Source organism: Aethalodelphis obliquidens, unplaced genomic scaffold (genome assembly GCF_003676395.1).
Source record: "Aethalodelphis obliquidens isolate GAN/ISIS:26980383/991018 unplaced genomic scaffold, ASM367639v1 scaffold28, whole genome shotgun sequence".
In the NCBI taxonomy this organism is placed as follows: Eukaryota; Metazoa; Chordata; class Mammalia; order Artiodactyla; family Delphinidae; genus Aethalodelphis; species Aethalodelphis obliquidens.
In genome coordinates this window covers 9422789-9444048 of record NW_020837972.1, presented here as the reverse complement: position 1 = coordinate 9444048, position 21260 = coordinate 9422789, and the positions used below count along the sequence as shown (strand labels likewise).

At 49.9% G+C, this 21260-nt stretch overlaps 2 protein-coding genes across 4 annotated transcripts in view; one reads left to right on the top strand and one right to left on the bottom strand.

Annotated features, from left to right (window-relative positions):
- Positions 1 to 42: 42 nt before the first annotated feature.
- RITA1 (RBPJ interacting and tubulin associated 1) lies at positions 43 to 11453 on the top strand. 3 transcript variants are annotated; one of them, XM_027124653.1, is made up of 4 exons: positions 43 to 445; positions 619 to 758; positions 1174 to 1539; positions 4289 to 5354. In XM_027124653.1, the coding sequence occupies exons 3-4, from the start codon at positions 1229 to 1231 to the stop codon at positions 4794 to 4796; spliced, it is 819 nt and encodes a 272-aa protein (XP_026980454.1). In that variant the 5' UTR covers positions 43 to 445; positions 619 to 758; positions 1174 to 1228; the 3' UTR covers positions 4797 to 5354. The 3 variants fall into 3 exon arrangements, with proteins under 3 accessions (XP_026980454.1, XP_026980455.1, XP_026980453.1); XM_027124654.1 differs by lacking the exons at positions 619 to 758; positions 4289 to 5354 and adding an exon at positions 10875 to 11453; XM_027124652.1 differs by lacking the exon at positions 619 to 758.
- Positions 7077 to 21260, bottom strand: part of DRC10 (dynein regulatory complex subunit 10) — an 18329-nt gene continuing 4145 nt past the window's right edge. The window contains exons 2-5 of the mRNA XM_027124655.1: positions 13946 to 14767; positions 10632 to 10865; positions 8876 to 8947; positions 7077 to 7534 (exon numbers count right to left, since the gene is read on the bottom strand). Coding sequence (XP_026980456.1) covers positions 7220 to 7534; positions 8876 to 8947; positions 10632 to 10865; positions 13946 to 14674 — 1350 coding nt within the window. The 5' untranslated portion in view covers positions 14675 to 14767 and the 3' untranslated portion in view covers positions 7077 to 7219. The remainder of the gene's footprint in view (positions 7535 to 8875; positions 8948 to 10631; positions 10866 to 13945; positions 14768 to 21260) is intronic.

Genomic DNA, 21260 nt, shown 5'->3' with positions numbered 1-21260 from the left:
CTCACCTTCTGGAGCCTCCGGAGGCTTGGCATGCATGCACGCATACGCACACACTCCCCTCATTGGCGCGGAAGACCCCTCTCCGAGGCTTTGGGGAGCTCCGGGGGCATCCGGAACAGGGTGACCTAATCCCCCCCCCGGGAGAGAATGGTTCTGGCCGCCCCGCCCCGCCTTACCGCTCGCGGGTTGCTGTTTGATGCGCGCGTGGAGCATACATAGCTAGGGCTGGGTTTCCCGGGAAGGGTCGGCCCGCGCGGTCCCCCGTGCGGGGGCTGGGGGCGGCCTGAGCTGCCAGGAGTCGCGTGCTCCCGGGATTCAGAGCTGCAGATCGCGGATGTACCGCGCTCCACAGGTGCCCAAACGTCCCCGCAAAGGAGTCCAGGCCTGGACTGGGGGGAGGGGGTGCTGTGGGTGGCCGCCGACGTCAGCCAGCCAAGATGCTCAGGTAGGAAAATAACTCCAGAATGCGGGCACCTCGAACATCAGCCGGGACATTGACTTGGGGATCGGTGAATGTGGGGCAGTGGGCGGGCTGGGTGTAATCCCCCAGTAGTAGAATGGTTAAGTACACAAGCTCTAGACTCCTATCAGGTTCACATTCTATTTCCACTGTTTTAGCTTTATAGGTGGGACTTAAACTTGTGACTTCATCCTTTGGAGCCTCAGTTTTGTCATCTGTAGAATGGACATAGTGGAAGCTACCTCACAGGACTGCTGAGAAGATTAAATGAGAATACTTGTAGAGATCTTTGCAGGAGGTAGGCACGGGATCTATGCAGGTTATTATTCCTGCCCCATAGATACGTACAGGATATGGGAGCCTGCCCTGTCTGCCCCCCGCCACCATAGTTTGTCTTCTGGTTGGTGCTAAAGTAGGCACAGGCCCAATCTATTCTTCACCCCCTTAGCATTCTATAAATATCTACTGAGTACACACTGTATGCTAGGAATGCATATTTACTCACTAAATATTTGCCAGTAGCACCCTTCTCCCCGTTATTACAACAACTCAAAAAAAGTCAATTTTCCGAAATGTCCCCTGGGATTGGCAGCTCCCCTTTGAAGAGGACTGGTTGAGGGAGAACGTGACCTTTTTGCCCTGGGGACGGGGACTTAAGAGATTGCCAGTCTTTGCTGATGACAGATGGTTGCCACCGTGACCACTTTTCATAGGGAGACCTGGAAGCAGGGGCTGGCAGGCAGAGCACACCTGCTGTCACCCAGGACCATGAACAGCGTGAAGACCCCGGTGGAGCTGGCCGTGAGTGGGATGCAGACCCTCCACGTTCAGCACCGCTGCCGGGGCAGCTGCCGGGTCAAGGTTAGGCCGTCATATGTGGATGAGACTTTGTTTGGCAGTCCTGCAGGCACCCAGCCCACACCACCAGCCTTTGACCCACCGTGGATGGGGAAGGCCAACAGAACCAGAGGTGTGGGTGCAGGGGCATCACAGGCCTCAGGGGCCAACGGGAGCTGTGAGACTACCTCCTCCAGGGACAAGACCCTGACCCTCGCACCAAGGAAGAAGAACAAATACAGGTAACAGGATGGGGAGATGCCCTGTTGTTCACATACCGTGTGACTTTGGGCAAGCACTTTGACCTCTCTGAGCCACAGTTTCCTCACAGTGGAAGGTGGGACCTGATGGGGTTATTGACAAGGTTAAATGGGATGAGACATGTACAGTGCTGGGCACGGTAACCCGACACTTAGGAAGCTCTCAGTAAATGGTAGTGATAATGGTTGTGATGGTGGAATACCCATCCCCAAATGTCTTAGAATGGGCTTCTGAGGCCCAGAGGGGTCAGGTGATTTGCCCAAGATCACACAGCAATTTGCATGAAATTATTAGTTTGGTTGATCCATGAAATGACATAAATGTGATGATTCCAAACTTCAGCAAGTCATTTTGAAAATGGTTCTTGCTGCATTTTCACGAACAATTTAGAAAAACAGGATCTAATGCCAGTGGTTATTGTAGGTTCCAGTTAGATTATTTGGATTATTTCGATTAATATCAGCCTGGAGGGAGGTCTCAGGGCTCTATCTTATTTATTGTCATCAGTGTCTTGAACTAAAACATGGAAGACTAGTATATTAGTCAATCAGGGTTGTTATAACAAAATACCATAGACTGGGGGGCTTAAACAACAGAAATTTATTTTTTCACAGTTCTGGAGGCTTGAAGTCCAAGGTCAAGACGCCAGCAGGGCTGCTTTCTCCTGAAGGCTACCTATCCTTGGGTTGCAGATGGCCACCTATTCACTGGGAACTCACATGGGCTTTTCTCTGTGAGCATGTACACTCCTGGTGCCTCTTCCTCTTCTTATAAGGACACAAATCCTATTGGATTAGGACCTCACCTTTATGGCCTCATTTAACCTTAATTACCTCTTTAAAATTCAGCATGAATTTTGGGAGGATGCAATTCAGTCCATAATAATTAGCCAATCATATTTAGGATCCATTCTGAGCCAAGAGGCACATATAGTAGTTGAGAATGGGAATAGTGTTTATTTAAGTAGATAAAATTCAACAGAGATAAAAGCAAGTCCCCATTATTATCATGTCCACCTGGCAATTGCCGTGGACCACAAGGCAGGCTCAGGTTGACATTAGCGGCACTGACAGCTACAACATGGCTCAAAACGCTGGTGTCAGCGTAGGCTGTATGAACAGAAGTATGGTTTCCTAAACAAGGCAGATAACAGTCAACCGCATGCTCTCCTGGAGGATGGAGTTTTATGCAGGACGCTGACAAGTAGAGGGTGTCAAGTTAGAAGGTACGTAAGAGTTAGAGATGCTATTGAGCAGCAACTTTGGTACCAGACAGACATAGGTATCAACCAGGTATGGCTTTGAACAGCTGAATCAAGTGACTTTTCAAAGACTTGCAGTTCGGGAATGGAAGCACTTTTAGTCCTGGCCAAAAACCATGGACCTGACACCTCATAGGTATGCCATGAATATTTGTGGGACTAATAAAAAAAAAATTGCTGGGCTTCCCTGGTGGCACAGTGGTTGGGAGTCCGCCTGCCGATGCAGGGGACGCGGGTTCGTGCCCCGGTCCGGGAGGATCCCACGTGCCGCGGAGCGGCTGGGCCCATGAGCCATGGCCGCTGGGCCTGCGCGTCCGGAGCCTGTGCTCTGCAACGGGAGAGGCCACGGCAGTGGGAGGCCTGCATACCGCAAAAAAAAAAAAAAAAAAAAATTGCTGAATGAATCTAATTAAAGGTGAGAGGCCTAGAAGGCACTTAAGTCTGACTTAGTGATCAAGAGCTTGGGTCTTTGAGCAGGGCGCTGGATTTGAATCTTGTCTGTACCCTCCTTTTTACCCTCCCTATGCCTCAGTTTTCTTGTCTGTAAAATGGGATTATATCGCCCTCCTTGTGGGTGTTGTGAGAAATGAGATGACACACAAGTGACATGCTGAGTCCTGGACCTACACATGAAAAGCCCTGAGTAAATATGCAAAAATTTTAAAAGCTGCTCTGGTGGTGAGGCCAGACCACAGAAGTTCAAACTGAGAACCCTCTACATGCCAGGTGCTGGGCTGTGCAATTTCAAATATAGTTGGAAGGGCCACATGACTGCAGAGGGTTCGGCTGACGAGGCCACTACAAAAAGGGAAAAGTGGTGGGTTAAGAGAAAAAGTGAAAGCTATAAAGACTAAGGTTATATTAATCAGGACTCTTGGTTGCAAGTGACAGAAGACTTACCCAAACTGGCTTCAGCAGAAAAAGGGCATTTGGGGCTCATATAACAGGGGCTCAAAACGTTCTTGGGATTTTGTCTCTGTTTTAGTGCAGCTTTCCCCTACACATCCCAGGGGAGATGGCCGCTGGCGCTTAGCCCTTATATCCTGCCAGTTCTTCAGGGCTAGGTGGAAGAAAAACATTTCTCTCCTAGTAGTTTCTGCAAAGGTCCTAAGGCAGACCCTTATTGTGCAGAATGGGTCATGTGGTTATTCCTGAGCCAATCAGTGTGGTCAGGAGGATGGGATATGCAAACTGGCCTGGCCTGGGGCACATGCCAGGGAGTGGGGGTGGGGTGGGGTGGGGCAGGATGCAGGCGGACTGGGTACTTGGCAGGGGAAAAATAGCAGAGATGGGGGTAGTGGTACATGAGGGCTGTGGCCTCGCTGCAGGTGCCAGGCTGGGAGACAAGGACTTCTGGGACCTGTAGGCAACCCTCTGCTGCTGCAGCTGCCTGGCAGGGGGTGCGGGTGGGGGTGGGCAAGGTTTTTAGGGTTTATTTCCCCAGCTCACTGTTTCTCTTCCCTTGCCAGACTGATTGGCCACACTCCTTCTTACTGCGATGAGTCGCTCTTTGGCTCCCGACCTGAGGGCGCCGGCTGGGAGGCCTCGTGGATGGCGAAGGGGGATGCTGCAAAGCTCCATGCCCTCTTCTGGACACCCCCAGCTACCCCTAGGGGCAGCCACTCACCCCGCCCCAGGGAGACTCCAGTGCGAGCCATTCACCCAGCTACTCCCTCAAAGACAGAGCGCCGGGTGGTGGCAGATTCCCGGAGGTTGTCCGTGGACGGGTTAGACTCTCCACGCCCTCCGAGGCGGGAGCGTTCTTATTCCCTCACCCACCTTAATGTCCCCAGCACGAGTCACCCACCCACCAGTACCCCCTGCACAAATGGGCCTCGAGATCCCAGACCTTCCCCGTCAGGAGTGACCTTCCGGAGCCCCCTGGTGACTCCCAGGGCTCATTCAGTCAGTGTTTCAGTGCCAGTTACCCCCCGACGAGGCGGAGCCATCCAGAAACCAAAGCCACCTTGGAAATGAATTTCTTGGTCCTTTCTGCAGGTTTGCCCATGGGGTCACAGCAAAGGGCAGAGTTTCAGAGGATGGCACTGGTGGGCGGGCCTTTGGGGAGACCACCAGGCATTGGCAAAGCACTCCTGGGGGCAGACAGAGAGAGGGTGGGCAGTGCCGCCCTTTCTTCTGACAACCTCTGGTTGCTCCCTGCTTTTGCCGCTGGTGTGGATATGAGGGCCGCCTCTGGAGATCCCTGTTTCAAGTTCTGTCATAGCCACACGGCATATCAGTGCCAACCCAGGGGTGTCCCCCGGGAGGGTCCCCCCACTCCCTCCATCACACCCACAACATTGTCTCGCCACCAAGTGTGAATAAATGGTATGATCGCCAACCCGGAGGGTTCCTTCTCCCTCCCTTCAAGCCAAGCTTCTGCTCAGGATGAGTTTCCAGCTGAGTCTGGACGCCTCAGGAATTTTCCCAGGCACAGTATGTGGACCAGCAGGGAACACAAGGTGATATGTGGGTGGACATTTAAAATTTTAATAGTCATGTATTTATTTTCATGTATTAAATATATCAGCTCATCGAAGCCGTGAGTTTTGCTAATTTTTTCCTTAGGATAAAGGCCAGTGTTAGGTCTGAGTTGATTTAAATAACAAAGGTAAATAACATAGCAATCATGACAGTGGCAGGTGGGCAACTAATCCTCCTGTGTTGGTTTCTAGCTAATAACACTAATTGGGGGGTTAGCTGATTCTTCCTGAGCTCAGAATATGGGCTATAGTTGACTTGTTTTGAAATCATATGTATATATATATATATATGATATACATTTCCTACTGTAAAAAAAAAAAAAAAACCCACAGTGACTAGGATTTGCTTGGACTTTGAGGGGTCCAAGAAGACCAGAAATTTCCACATGGCACCTGGAGAGCACTCGGGGAGGAAGCCTAAGTGGTCAGGGCCCGCCTGCCTTCTGCCCCGCACCATCCTGGGTCAGGCCCCTCAGGAGGAACAGCAAAGCCTTTGTTCTGATGGAGCTGCACCCAGAATCCCAGCATCCTGGTGGATTGCACCTCCAGGAAGCACCGGGATTCCAGAGAGGCCAGCTGGAAGCCACATCTTTGGTTCTGTGCCTCCACCTTTGGGGAAGGGAAGAGCAGACACTCCTGGGGAACAGTCTGGGAGGGACCAACAGTGCCTAGGACCAGGGGCGCACATTCAGACGCCTACACGGCTCCGGTGGGCCGTGAGGGACGCAAGCGAGCCATGCTCTTGGCACAGACAGCATTTTAAACATGTAGGGTGTTTAAATTTCCTAGAACTCTTGCAAAGAATTAGTTCCCTCCCTCCTCAGTTTTACTTGAAACATTCAGCTTTCATTTGCCTTTATCCCTTGCCCCTATGTTTTAGTAGACATTGGCCACAAATACCTCTTTCCTCCAAACTGTACTAAAAAAGGGAAGCAACCGCCCAAGTATGATGATAAGGGGTGACTGACGCTGAGGCCATGATGGCTGGAAGACAATTGGGAGTGGTGGCGACTGGGACAACCTGTCTGCCACCCAAAGGGGGCGCTCCTCACCTTTAGAAGACACGCAGGCCCGGGCTATCTGGATGATGAGATTTTTCCAGAAAAGTCATTTTTAAGCAGTAGCCTCTGATTTTTTAAATGCCGGCAGTGGGGATTTCCCTGGTGGTCCAGTGGTTAAGACTTTGCCTTCCAGTGCAGGGAGTGCGGGTTGGATCCCTGGCCAGGGAGCTAAGATCTCACATGCCTCACGGCCAAAGAACCAAAACATAAAACAGAAGCAGTATTGTAACAAATTCAATAAAGACTTAAAAAAAAAAACACCAGTAGTGAATTAAAAAATATATTCTTCAACTACCTGGACACCAAATAAGGCTAATGTGAGGTTGCTGGTTTATGACCTCAGGACCCCTGAGCTTTCACGGTGCTAAACCAGGGAGAGGTTGTGGGCAAATTGATATCCAGAGCAGGGGCAGAGTGCAGCCTGAAACCCTCCCTCTTCCTCCTGGAGTTCTCTGCCTGCCCCGCCCTCCCCTGTGGGCAGCTGTGACCCACACCCAGCTGTCCTGGTGGGTGATGTGTCCATCGCAGTCATGGCAGCTTCTGGGCTGGGACCGAGGGAGATGCAGCCCAAGGTCCAGCTTCCCAGCAAGGCTAAAGGAAGGAATGGTTACGTGCTGACACCCAGCCTGTGTGTTCCCCTCGTGGAAACGGCACCTGCAGCATGGACACGCACCCAATGGCCCTGGGTAAAGTGAAGTTTATTTGTAGGCTGTGGTTTAAAAGGGTTTTTAATTTTGAAAAAGTGTTAAGGCCATGAATCGCAGGGCTCCACATCCCAGGGGCTTCCAGGCCGGCTCTTGAGTGAGAGGTAAGATCTTGGTGAGGGCAGGGGTCTGGGCAGGCTGGGGGGAGGGACTCATTTCTTGCCCTTGCCCTTGCCCTTGCCCTCGCCCTTGCCCTTGTCCTTCTTCCCTCTGCTCTTGCTCCACTTCCTCTTCTTGGACCTGAGCATGGAGCGGACCAGGTAGCCCCTCCACAGGGCCTGGATGAGCATGGCAGCCCGCACCATGTGCACCATCTCCTGCTCGGCTTCCAGCCTCTTCTTGGTGTTGATCTCCTGCTCGGCCTGGATCTGGGAGAACTCTTCCACCAGCACGTCATGCCGTCTCTTCAGCTCCTCCAGCTGCAGCTTCTCCTCCTTGTGGATGATATCCAACTCCTCGTACTCATCCTGGGGTGACAGGCAGGGGGTAGGTGTCTCCAGGCACAGAGCACCGCCTGCCACCCTCTTCTGTTCCCACCCTTCCCGAAGGCGCTTCCGCCCCCAGCAATACCGCCTACGCTAAGCCTTTCTGCATCTGAGGCCCAGATGAGAAAGGGAGAGCTGATGCGGTCCATCTGAGTTTGCGGTGGGACCCAGCTGAAATAGGTCAGGAAGGAGGAAAGAACACGGCTCGTGGGCTGGGCAGGCTGGGCTTCCAATCCCAGCTCAGCCACATCTCGAGGGGCTTCACCTTTCAAGCCGTCATTTTTCCTCATCTGAAACATGGGGACAATTCCAAACCCAGGAGCAGGGGTGGGAGCTATTTCCAGGATTAAATGACAGGATGGATGCAACGTCCATCCCCCCCGCTCCCACCAGGCATCTACCAGAAGAAAAGTACTTCCAGAAAACACAGAGCTAAGTGGACTCGGTCTCTGCCATCATTCACCCACCACCCTCATTGGGAACAGAGAAACAAGAGCACAGCCTCCAGTCTCCCCCTTCATAGAGCACTCAGGATCAGACAGCACACCTGACATTGACCACTCAGAGGCTTATGTCACTTCCAGTGCTCACCAGGCCTCCCTGCCCCAAAGTCGGGGCTGTGGGCCACCGATGTTATCACAGAGCTGGGTGGAGGCTTAAGGGCACCCCGTTTTTAGGCTACTATTCCCTGGAGCACCTCCTCCAGGCCAGATCCTGTGCTGTACAAGCACCTGTGACAATGGTGACTCGTTAAATCCCCACCATGGTTCCAGCGTGGGTGTTACTGTGATCACATGCAGAAATGGGCTCAGAAAGGTCAAGTTCCTTGCTTAGGGTCACACAGCGAGTAAGTGCCACTAGAGTAGAACCTCCAGATGACAATGGGGACTTTGTTGACCGCTGGAGTCCAGCACCGGGCACATCTAAACACTCGGTAGAAAGTTCCTCAGTGAAGTGGTGGAGGTGAATGCTTGAACCCCATGGGGATGAGTCCCGGCTTAGGGGGCTGCTAGCAGGAGCTGAGCAGGAGGGAACAGGGAGTCTAGGATATTGACAGTAGATGGAGCCAGGATCTTCGGGCCTGGTGTCAAGCACATCTTAGTGGCTCACAGCTTCTGGCTCCTTCCTTTCCCATGGCTCCCCTTACTGCCCCAGGCTAGACAAACCCTTGAGCCTAAGGAAGGGGCAGGGAAGCCACTCTGGAGAGGCCCAGAACTTGGCATAGACCATGGACCACACTAGGGCTTCTCTTCTCCACCCCTCACCCCCATTCCTAGAGGATCTTGGGAAACACACTTGAGAGAGACTTAGGCAGACAGATACCTGCTTTTCACTCATCTCCAAATCGTATTTCTGGATCCAGTTCTCAATTTCCGTTTCCACTTTATATTTTTTCTAAAAAAAATTCAATTAGTCATTGTGTGATGGACTAATATTAACAATAAAAAGCACTCAGCCCGCTCTGCGTCAGCAGGCCCTGCCTCACGCCTCGCCTCCTGAATCCACATCACAAGGTATGTTCTCCATTTCACAGGCAAGGACACGGAGGATCAGATGTGCTAACTCACTTGGCCCAAGATTACAGAGCTGATGGGTGGTGGAGCTTGGATTTGAAGCCAGCAGTCCAGCTCCAGAACACTGTAGGCAGAGGGAGCAGCAGGTGCAAAGGCCCTGCGGTGGGAACAAGCTGGTGATGTTTAAAGAGTAGGAACTGAGCCAGTGTGGCTGGAATGGCGTGGCCGGGGAGGAGAATGGTCCCATTGAGCTCAGAGTGAGAAGCTGTGTCACAGAGGGAGTGTCAGCAGTGGAAGGAGTTTGGTTTCTAACGTAAGGGAGAGTGGAAGCTGTTGGGTGGATTTAGATACAGTGGAGGAACGTGATCTAATTTTGTTTTTAAAAGATCAGCTCCTGTACATACAGTGGAATGCTATTCTGCCATAAAAAGGAGTGAAGTATTGGTAAATGCTACGTGGATGAACCTTGAAAGTGCAAGGCTAAGTGAAAGAAGCCAGACACGAAAGACCACATATTGTATGATTCCATTTACGTGAAGAGTCCAGCATAGGCAAATCCATAGAGATAAAAAGTAGATGAGTGGTTGCCAGGGACTGGGGGGAGGCAGGTGGAGAAGCTACTTAATGAGTACAGGGTTTTATCTGGAGGTGATGAAAATATCTTGGAACTAGATAAAGGTTGTGGTTGTCCGACATTGTGAATATACTAAGTGCCACTGAATAACTTTAAACGGTTATATTTTATGTTATGTGAATTTCACCTCAATTAAAAAAAAAAAATCAGCTCCTTAGTCCTACAGTGCAAGAGGTCATAACTTGGGCACCACGGATGGGCTGGCTTCAGGGGGCCTGTAACCCAAGCATTGCCCCCCACCATGGGTATGTGCTTCTGTGCCTTTTCATGGGGGAGAGGTCCGGTGCTTCCATTAGATGCTCAAAAGTGTAGTGAAACAAAAACGAATCTGAGAACAAGTGTTAGAAAGGGTGCCCTTTGTGAGGAAAGGGATTCGGAAGCAAACTGGGTGCATGCTGGGCCTGGGTCCTGGCTGAGACGATGGAGAAGGCAGATGAAAAAAGGATATTTATTGAGCACCGACTAGGTGCTACCAGCTGCCTACCCATCATCCCATCTAATTCTCATAGCAACTCATTAAGGCCTATTCAATCACTTTCATTTTAAAAATGTGAAAACTAAGGCTCAGAGGGAGTTAAGAGATTTGCCAGAGGTTTCTGTGCGCCTTCATTTCCTTTGCAGGACAGGTGGGTATCATCCTCCTTGTGGGGCCCAGAGGAGTTCAGGAACTTGCCCAAGGTCACAGAGCTGGCCTGCAGCAGGACCTGATCTCTCTGCCCCCAGTCCCTGGCCTGTGTGCTGCTCCCTCCTGCCTCCCGAGGGATACTGTGTCCATCCTGGGCTTCCCTGCACCCTTCTCCCCAGGGAGCTGCGCCCCGGGCAGCTGAAGCAGCCCTGCCCCCCCCCCCAAGCCCTGCGCCTGGCCCTCCCTTCGCCCCCTCCCCTGCCCCAGTGGCCCCATTGCCCCCACCGCCCCGCTTCCCCGGGGCACCTTCCTCAGCGCCTGCTCTGCCTCCCAGTTCTCCACGACCAGGCTGTTGAACTGCGCCTGCAGCAGCAGGATCTCCTGCTGGGTCTTGGCCACCCGGGCCTGCGAGGCCCGGAAGTCCGCCTTCTGCTGCTTCTTGGCCTCCTTCTTGGTGCGAAGGAGGCTGTTCTCTGAGAGCTTGGGCAGCTGGTGCAGGTGGTTTTTCAGTTCTTGGATCACGACGTTCTCCTTCTCCACCTGGGCCAGGAAGAAGAGAGGCTCCAGGATACCTCCGCGATCGTGAGCCATCGCAGGAGAGGTTGGCGTGCCTGCAGCCCCCTCAGGACGGGGCGCTACTACCTCACCAAATCCCAGCCCTGGTCCCGGAGGACAGGGACAGCCTGCCTAGAGACCGGGAAACTGAGGCTCACGGGGGTTGAGTCTGTCTGGGGTTGTGCAGCTGAGATGGAATTTGAAGCCGGGTCTGTCTGATCCAGACAGGCTGTCTGGCCACCATCCTCTATTTCCCGGCGTGTGTGAAGTGCACAGGCGCGCCTGAGCGGGGTCACAGGAGGAGAGGTCTGCGACAGCGCGACGCTCCTGCCGGGGCACAGCAGGGGAGTGCCTAGTTGCCAGGGACACTTGGCGCGATGCATGAAAGTGTGAGATAAACACACACCGCAGGGATTGCCCCCCCCCACCCCGCTCTCCCCTTGAGGGCCTGGCTTGGCTCGTGACCCTCAGTCGGTTCTAAAACAGGAATTGGTTGTAGTGAGGTGGATGGACCTAGAGTCCGTCATGCAGAGTGAAGTAAGTCAGAAGGAGAAAAAAAATTACCGTATGCTAACACATATATATGGAATCTAAAAAAAAAAAAAGGTTCTGAAGAACCTAGGGGTAAGACGGGCATAGACACAGACCTACTAGAGAATGGACTTGAGGATATGGGGGGGGGGAAGGGTAAGCTGGGACGAAGTGAGAGAGTGGCATGGACATATATGTACACTACCAAACGTAAGATAGATAGCTAGTGGGAAGCAGCCGCATAGCACAGGGAGATCAGCTCGGTGCTTTGTGACCACCTAGAGGGGTGGGATAGGGAGGGTGGGAGGGAGATGCAAGCGGGAGGAGATATGGGAACATATGTATATGTATAACTGATTCACTTTGTTATAAAGCAGAAACTAACACACCAGTGTAAAGCAGTTATACTCCAACAAAGATGTTAAAAATAAATAAATAAATAAATAAAAATAAAATAAAGTAAAATAAAACAGGAATTGGGGTTGGGGGGCACCGCTGTTTCGTAAATAAACTCCAAAGGCTGATCACAAGTGCTAGGGTGTCCCTCTGAACACACCGGTGCTGTGGCTGGCTCAGGCCAGCAGCCTCGGGCTGGGGGCAGCTGGCAGCAGGGCTGCAGCGGGTCTGAGCTCACTTCCTGTACTCAGGGAGTGGGAGGCGGGGTGGGGAGGGGTTTGAGGCAAGCCTGTCCTGTGGGCAAGTCTTCAGCCTTCAGGGGTTGGGTTTGAAGCAGGCAGTACTATTCGCAGTCAGAGCTTTTCTTGTGGACCCCTCAACATGCCTTATTGGTGTCAGCCTCTCATTTTACAGTGAGATCCAGTGACCTGATGAAATCTGCCCACCTGGCAGAAATGGAATTTGACCCCAGATCTGTCCAACTTGGCAGCCCCAAGCTGTTTCCACTACCCGAATGAGACCAGCAAAGCCACTTGGAAGTCCTCTTCCTTTCCCTAGGTGACACCCCTCCAACCTATGAGTGGTCTCCCCTGAGCACCCAGGAGCCTGTCATCTTTCTACTCAGCAGATAATTACCTTGTCCCCCTTTTTGTGCCAGGCCCACTAGGGACCCAGTGGAGGGCCAAGAGAGACAAGGTCCCTGTTCTCTTGTGGGGGAGCCAGACCCCAATCATATCATCAAATCATCACACAGTCATCAACAAACCCTGATGAATGCTGTACAGGACAAAGTCGGAGAGAACATAAGGAAGGGGGGACCCCCCGAGCTAGTACATCAGGGAGGGAGCGTGGCCTTGATCTCTCATCTATCACAGGGCGATGAAAATGTGACAGTGCTGGCTGGCTGTCCCCCAGGACCTGTTCTCCCCCAGAAAGGCTGTAGAGCAGAATGTTTCACTGGGAAGGTGGCCCCAGCTACAGACCACTTTCCCAGCATCTCTAGCACTGGGTGTAGCTAAGAACTATATGAACGCTGCTTCTAGGTGATGTCCCAAAAGGGTAGGACAAAGTCCCCTCCTCCCCTTTCCTCCTTCCTGCTGGCTGGACCAGTGGTGACATGACGGTGGAAGGCTGGAGCAACCTTCTGGGTCCACAGTTAGAAGCCCCATGTGGGGGGCAGCAGAGAAGCCAGCAGCAAGGAACCTGGGCCCCTGACGAGTTTACGAAGCAGAGCTTCCATGCCAGCTCTCTGTTAAACAGAAATACACCACCAGCTTGACTAAGCCACTATTATTTGGGGTCTCTGATTTAGCAGCCAAACCTATACTTACACGCCACTTCCCAGGGACTTTGCTAGCTGTTAGTGCGAAAATGTGTGTAAAGAATAACACATAGGGGCTTCCCTGGTGGCGCAGTGGTTGAGAGTCCACCTGCCGATGCAGGGGACACGGGTTCGTGCCCCGGTCCGGGAAGATCCCACATGCCGCGGAGCGGCTGGGCCCGTGAGCCATGGCCACTGAGCCTGCGCATCCGGAGCCTGTGCTCCGCAAAAGAAGAATAACACGTAGTATGTGTCTTGTTAGGTTGGGATCATGTTATCCTTTCCCCTCTTAAAAATTCTTCTAGAGCTTCCACCCCTCCTACCTGCCCCTTACCCTCAGGACAAAGACCACATTCCTCGATTAGGCCTCAAAGGCCCTGTGTAATCTGCGAGCAAAGCCTTAAGTTAAGTATTTACTACCCAGCCTTGGCCTGGAAGGTCTCTCTCTACCTCACTCGCCTGGTTCACTCCCTCTCATTCTCCATGTCTTGGCTTCAACATCCCTGAGTTCCAAGTTCAGGTCTCCTATAACACTCTCTTATAGCACCCTATACTTACCCTTCCTTGTACTTCTCAAAACTGTAATTAAATCAGCTCTTTAAGACCTACCTTCCCTATCATGAACTCCATGAGGCTGGGACCATGTGGACTCATCATTTATAAGACCTGGCATCCGGTAAGTGCTCAAAACAATATTTATGGAGTAAAAGAATGAAAACAGCTATTTAAATCACTGAGGAAAAAACCCAACTGCCAAAAGATTTGGACTCCTCCCTGGGGCTCCTCCTATAACCTGACCAATACTGTGCAGTGATACCTCTGCATCCCTGTTCCTCACGCAGGCTGCCAATTCATTTTCCAGAGTATCGATGATTTCTTGGTTCCTCTGATTCCGTCTGGTGATGTCCTGGATGAACTGAGTCTTGTCTCTGGCTTCCATGGGACTAGTGAGTAGCTTCTCAAACAGGAAACCTCGGAGTTCTACCAGGCTATCAATAAAACTCTGGGCTTCCACACTTCTGCCCAGGGTCTGCACCTGCAACAGCCTGGCAGCCTGGGGGCTACTGAGCAGGAGTCTCACGATGTTCTTGGTGGATCCTTTGATCTGCTGCATAAGGGGTGGGAGGTGGGATTTCTGCACCTCTATGGAGAGGACACGGTCTCGGAACGACGGTTCATCCTCGAACTCTTCTTCCTCCTGCAACTGCCTTTCTTCCTCCTGCAGGTAACTGACACGATCCACGAGGATCTGGCAAAGGTCCTGGTGCTCTCTCACTGCTTTCATGATGTCCTCCCCCAGCATCCCCTCCGAATTCTTGGAACTGGATGCCACGTATGACAGCAGGGTCACCAACTCCACCTTGTGAATGGTCTCGTCCAGGACGGACATGATCCTCTTGGTCTCGATGGTGGTGAGTTTGGTCTTGATAGGAGGCAAGCGTTTTGGCGGGGCGGTGGAGTTTTTGGTTGTCTGTGCTATCAGCCTTACTCTGTTGACGTCAGGGTCTTCGTAGAGAGGGCCCACGGCAAGGATGTCCAAAGCCATTTTATGAGCGGTCTTCTTCGCCTTTGTACGCCCTGAGAGATTGAGACTTTGGTAGACTATCTGGGCTTCCTGCTTTTATTGTCTCTGGCAACCCTGAAAAAGGAAGGAGTAGGTAGTCAGCAGAGTCAGGCTGACTTCGGGACGGCTGGTGTGGCCACAGCAGCCGTAAACTGTTGACGTGGAGAGTTTGTCTTAGGTGCTCTGCAGCCTTTACACAGAACCTCTCAAGGAAAGCCGCGTTTAGCTTTGTAACAGTGCTCAGGGCCCCAAGGGTAAGGGGACCATATGTGGAGCTGGGTCTCAGGCACATGTGTCAGGCAGGGACCAACCAGGAATACAGACATCATTCTAGGTATTCAAACACAGCAACCAGTTACGTGGGTGATGGAAGAATTGAGAGGCCAATCAGGGGAAGGGAAAGCCACCCAGCGACTGTCAATTGCAGGAAACCACGAAGGAGGAGGAAGCGGTGGGTTTGGGGATCAGGGCCACCCAGGGGAAGCTGGAGCCACAGCCATTTCCTGTCCAGGAGTCACTATAGCCCCAGTGGAGCTGTGGCCACTGCCGGAAATGCAACCCAAAGCAGAGAGAAGAGGAGAAATCTGGTTTCTCCCTTTGTCCAGCCTTCCAATCTAACACCAGTGCCTCCCACTGACCAAATCCAGTGGGAAACCAGCGACAAGGGAGCCTGGGCAATGCAGCCCGCAGGGGTCAGCAGCTGGAGACAGAGCAGAAGAGGGACAAGCAAATCATGGTGCCGAGAGCGAACAGCATGAGGACCAGCACAGCGCATTTGCATTGGCTTTTAAGAATGGATTAAAAAAATCGGGGTGGGGGTCTTCCCTGGTGGTGCAGTGGTTGAGAGTCCGCCTGCCGATGCAGGGGACACGGGTTCGTGCCCCGGTCCGGGAAGATCCCACATGCCACGGAGCAACTAAGCCCACGAGCCACAACTACTGAGCCCACATGCCGCAACTACTGAAGCCCGTGCGCTGGGAGCCCATGCTCCACAACAAGAGAAGCCACCGCAATGAGAAGCCTGTGCACTGCAATGAAGAGTAGCCCCCGTTCGCCGCAACTAGAGAAAGCCCGCATGCAGCAACGAAGCCCCAATGCATGCAAAAATGTAAATAAATAAATTTATTAAAAAAAAAAAAAAACCAGAAGCCTCTGGGGGCTGAGGACTGGGGCAGAGGGCATTATCTTGCATCTCCTTGATTCCCACCTGCTTCCTGTTCCCCAATCAATCTCGTGAGTTCCTTAAGGCTTTTCCTGAAAATAACATTTTAGGGACAGCCATGGAGCTTCCTCAGCCTCCCCGGGGAATGAAGGATCTCTGCCCTATGGGCCACAGAATGAATGTGAGCCAAGTGTTTAATGAACTCACTTCTCCCCATGGTCCCCCAAGGCTCTCAAGCATAAATCAAAACTCTCAAATTCTTTAGAGATTGCGGCTGCAAATGCAACGTTATGGGAAATGTTTCCAACTTGCTTTCAGCCAAATTACCTCTTTGCTTTAAAGGGCAAACTTGTTTTCTTTGATTATGATGACGCCCGTCAGTTCCTGACAGCTCATTTGGGTGAACAAGAAAAAGCTGGTGGAACTGGAATTGGGGGAAATGCATCTGACTCTGATTACAAAAATCACTGGAGAATCTCCTTTCCTTGAATTCTAATATGATCACTTCATTAATGCCACGAACCTTAATATTTCAGTCATTTCCAACTTAAGCCTCTCCTTTTAAAATTCTTGCCCTAAGAGTGAAACAAGGTTGTTAATGGAGGGGGGACTTTAATTGGATCTTCCCTTTATTTGTCATTAGTTCTGCTGATGAACTTTATAAATGGAAATATATCTTTATCATGCAAATTATACCTGTTTTCACTCAGATAAGCTTGTTGGATGTTTTACTTTCCCTCTCGGAACATTTTGAAGAAAAAAAAAAGGTTTGAGGTAAATTATATTTTGTTCCCCCGGAGAGAAAAAGGAGAAGTAAACCCAACTACCCTACAAGTACCCTGCAAATCCAGCACTGGTCCATGGAGAAGTCAGAGGGTGTGAAAAAACAAATTGAAGGGAGAGAGGGAGAGAGGGAGAGAGAGAGAGAGAGGGAGAGAGAGAGAGAGAGGGGGAGAGAGAAAGAGAGAGAGGGAGAGAGAGAGAGAGAGGGAGAGGGAGAGAGAGGGAGAAAGAAAGGTTTATGTGGGGGTGGGGAGCATCTCATTTTAAGAAATGCCATTAAATTCTAGCTAATTCCTGGGACTTCCCTGGCGTCCAGTGCTTAGGACTCCACACTCTCGCTGCAGGGGCCTGGATTTGATCCCTGGTCAGGGAACTAAGATCCCACAAGCCACGCGGTGTGGCCCCGAAAAAACAAAAAACAAACAAAAAAACGAACTAACTCTTGAGAACCTACTATGTACCGACCACTGTTCTAAATGCTTTACACAAATTAACTCCTTTATTCTTCACAACAGCCTCCTGGGGTAGGTGTTTTCATTACGTCCATTTTCCAGAAGAGGAAAGGAAGGCAGAGGGAGGTTAGCTGTTTCTACTAGTTTACAGCATGTAAGTCACAGAGCTGGGATTTCAGCCCAGGCAGTCTGTCTTAGGAGTCCGCATCCCATAACCACTATTCTGTCCAGCCTCTTGATTTTAAGATTGACTTCTATGGTGGAAAAATTAGAATCATGATTTGTAGACTAACTCTTTGCTGGTCCAGTTTCAGTGAGTCCTGTTAAGTAGAGGTGTAGAGAAGAGATGGGTTCACAACTCGATTCCTATAGCATTCAATCTATTTAACACGAATAGGCATGTTTGTTGTTATATGTGCATATATAATATAATACGTTATATTATATTGCATTACTTCATATTATATTATACTACTTATAAATATAAATGCTAGACTTGATTCACCTTTCTTTCTAGTGCCTCACAGTCTTCCTCCCGGTGTCACGTTCCCATGGGTACACCTGGATTAGACACAGTTCACAGTGCAGAGCTGCCACCCCATTGCTTTCTCCTCACTTAAGAAAGCTTATCAGGAATTCTCTGGCGGTTCAGTGGTTAAGACTCGGCACTTTCACTGCCATGGGCCTGGGTTCGATCCCTGGTTGGGGAACTAAGATCCCACAAGCCACGTGGCAAAAAAAAAAAAAAAGCTTATCAGAATGCGGGTGAAGGAGGGAGAGGGATTAAATTATTTTAGGGTAAGCTTTGAATCATCTCTCATTGATTTTTATATTTTGGAGTCAATCATTCACATACTTTGGAACTTTATTATCAGCGAATTACCAAGACATACCTCGTAACTGATCACGACATGGGGATTGTTGGAGCAGAACTGATGGGGCAAGAAAGATGCCTTCATGACGGTTGGTTCTAATTCAGTGTTGCCCAAATCTCTCTCGCTGGAATGCCACCTTTGTGATTTCTGCCAAATCTCTAGACCAAGCTGTACTATTATCAACTCAATTGTTTTCTTTAAATACATGTTCATGTTCCTCCTTAAGTACTTTTCCTTAAAAAGGAAACTTTATACCTTGCTATAACTGGAAAATCTGTTTCACTTTCATGAAACAGAAGATAACAATGTCTACATCCTGGTGTTATTTCATTCCAGCTAGATACTGTGACCCAGGAAGGATGGGTCTGAGACCAGATCTCTGTCTTGCTACAAAAGCAAGATTAGCAAACAGTAGGGAGATGTTAAAGACACACTAAGAAAAAGAGAGAAGAGACAAGGTACTAATATCAGGAAAGAAAGAGGGGCCATTTCTACTGATCCCGTGGATGTTAAAATGATAACAAAGGAATAGTATGAACTTTATGGCCATCAATTTGATAACACATTGTGGTTGTTATAATTGGCTTAGCTGACTTCATGTACTTTTGACAGTTCTGCCATGTTTCTGAGAGGCACAATTCTCACCCACCCCACGACTTCAAGACCTACACTCCGTGCTTTCACCGGTATCCTGATGTTCTGCTTATGACTCAGAGGAGTCCTTGACGGCTAAGGGACTCTGGGTCGCTTAGTCCCCGTTCCTCCACCTACCTGCTGGGTTAATGGGCAGAGGTTTTGCCTTCGAAGCAGCAACACTTTTCCTTTCAGCCTCAGGAAGATCCAACTGGCCTGTGAACCACCCAGCTAGCTTTTTTTCAGAACGCTTTAGGCTTTATGTGAGCCTTCCAGGTCTAGAGCGGGGAAGGTGAGGGGCTGGAAAGGGCAGGACATTCATGATGAAGACTGCTATCTCCCAAGCAACTATCCTACAGTAGGCGCTCAGGAAAGCACTATTGAATAAATGGAGAGATGGCAAACCCAGCTTCAACAACAGCTCTGTTTCCCCACAGGGTGATGTTGGCATCATAGGATAATGTTATTTCACAAGATATGTTCTGTCCTGAATTAGAACCAGAAAATAGTGTCACATTTCAATAGTGAAAGTGGTGGGCCAAGATCTGGCCTATATGAGTTGTTTCCCATCCCTGGACGCAGGGCTTGGAATTTTAAGGTAAAAGATTTAAATATATTTTGTTTTCTCTTTTTCATGGTTTAGTTGCATTTTTTCTCCTAGCACCACTTTTTTTTTTTTTTGGCTGCGCTGTGCGGCATGCAGGATCTTAGGTCCCCGACCAGGGACCAGGGATCAAACCCGCACCCCCTGCAGTGGAAGTGCAGAGTCTTAACCACTGGACCTCCCGGGAATTCCCTCTATCACCGCTTTTGAAGTATTACCCAATCCTATCTTGTCCTTTTAGAGAACCCATGTTTCATGGATGACATTTGGCTTGCAGAAGGTTCCGGGGCTGGAGCTGAAGCAGTGCACACTGCAGGTATTAACAGACTGGATTGCATCGGTGGTGATGGCTCTGTGGCCGCAGGCTCCAGCGTTATCCTGTGCTTTGGCGACAGAGGACCCTGAATAGTGACTGAGGTTGGGAGGGAATCTGCTCCCAGGGACAGATCTCTAGGCTGCTGGTTATAATGAACAACTCTCTACTGGCCACTGGCCATGGTTATAGCCCTGAGCAAATTCACTTGACCTTCTGGACTCTCATCTCTGAAGCTGAATGGGAAAACATGAGCCTGCTGCCCAGTGATTAAGTTTGTGGGTTCCCATGTCAGGCAAATTTGAAGTTCAGTCCTAGGGGATCAACACTTCCTTGCTGTGTGGCTTTAGGCAAGTCAATGAACGTCTCTAAGCATCTTCGGCTTGCTCACCTGTAATGTGGGGACAGTAACAGAACCCACGCTTGATAAAACTGATGTGAGTGTGAAATGAAGTCCTGACTCAATCATGTTGAGATTTTAGGATGACCTTCAAAATGATACAATTTAATATTAACATTTGAATACTTTTAAAAATAGAACATGTATTTTTCCAAATATAATATATATTTGTTTTTGTGCAGAAAGGTTTATAAAGAGCCAACATGGATCCATTTTTTACTCCTTTTTACTATTTCTGTTTTTAATTTTGCAGGTTTCTGCATTATTCATGACTTTCAGTTAGTAATGGAGGAGGACAGAGATCCCTTAAACTGCTCACCATTTTCCAGACTCTTCCCCCTTACAAATTAATTCATCACAATCCTTGATTCCTCTTTTGGCAGTGTGGTTTTCGATGTGTTTATTTCTGGTCATATCCAACTGTGGATAGTATCACTTAGGTTGTTTCAGACATAAGGAAGAATTTCTTAGCAGTGAATTTAGATTCTTCTAAAATAAACTTCCCCCACTTAAATATACATATGTATTTAAATCGTAATCTTAGCAAATGTAAAACACTGGCTTTTCCTGACTGACAGATTATGTTGTAGGAGAGTCTTTTTTAAACCATGACCCTTTAGTGAGTGGTGGAATCAATTTGCCTGTTGAGACTAGCATTAAAAATAAATGAAATAGAATAGAAAATATCATAGTGCACTGCATGTACTAAGTATTCTTTTGTATTTAAACAGGCGTCTGCTGGATCAAGGAGGAACATGTATTTCTTTGTCTGGCTTGTGGTTAAAAAAAAAAAGGGACTTCCCTGGTGGCGCAGTGGTTAGGAATCCACCTGCCAGTGCAGGAGACACGGGTTTGATCCCTGGTCCAGGAAGACCCCACATGCCACGGAGCAACTAATCCCGTGTGCCACAACTACTGAGCCTGTGCTCTAGAGCCTGCAAGCCACAACTACTGAAGCCCACGCGGCTAGAGCCCATGCTCCGCAACAAGAGAAGCCACGCAATGAGAAGGCCGTGCACTGCAACAAACAGCAGCCCCCGCTCGCCGCAACTAGAGAAAGCCCGTGCGCAGAAACAAATACCCAACGCAGCCAAAAAGGCAAAAACAAAAACAAAAACAACTTGTGTTCAAAAGCCCCCATATTAAAGGCATTTGATTGGTCATAGGATATAACCTGCTGTGATTATTTGAGAGCTAAGGTCAAAGAGATACTTTTCCTTGATGCTCTGTATTTCAAATGGTCTTGATTTTCAATCCCTTTTACTTTCAGTTCCACTAACTAGGGCCTGAAGGGAAAAGGTGTGTGTGTGTGTGTGTGTGTGTGTGTGTGTGTGTGTGTGTGTGTG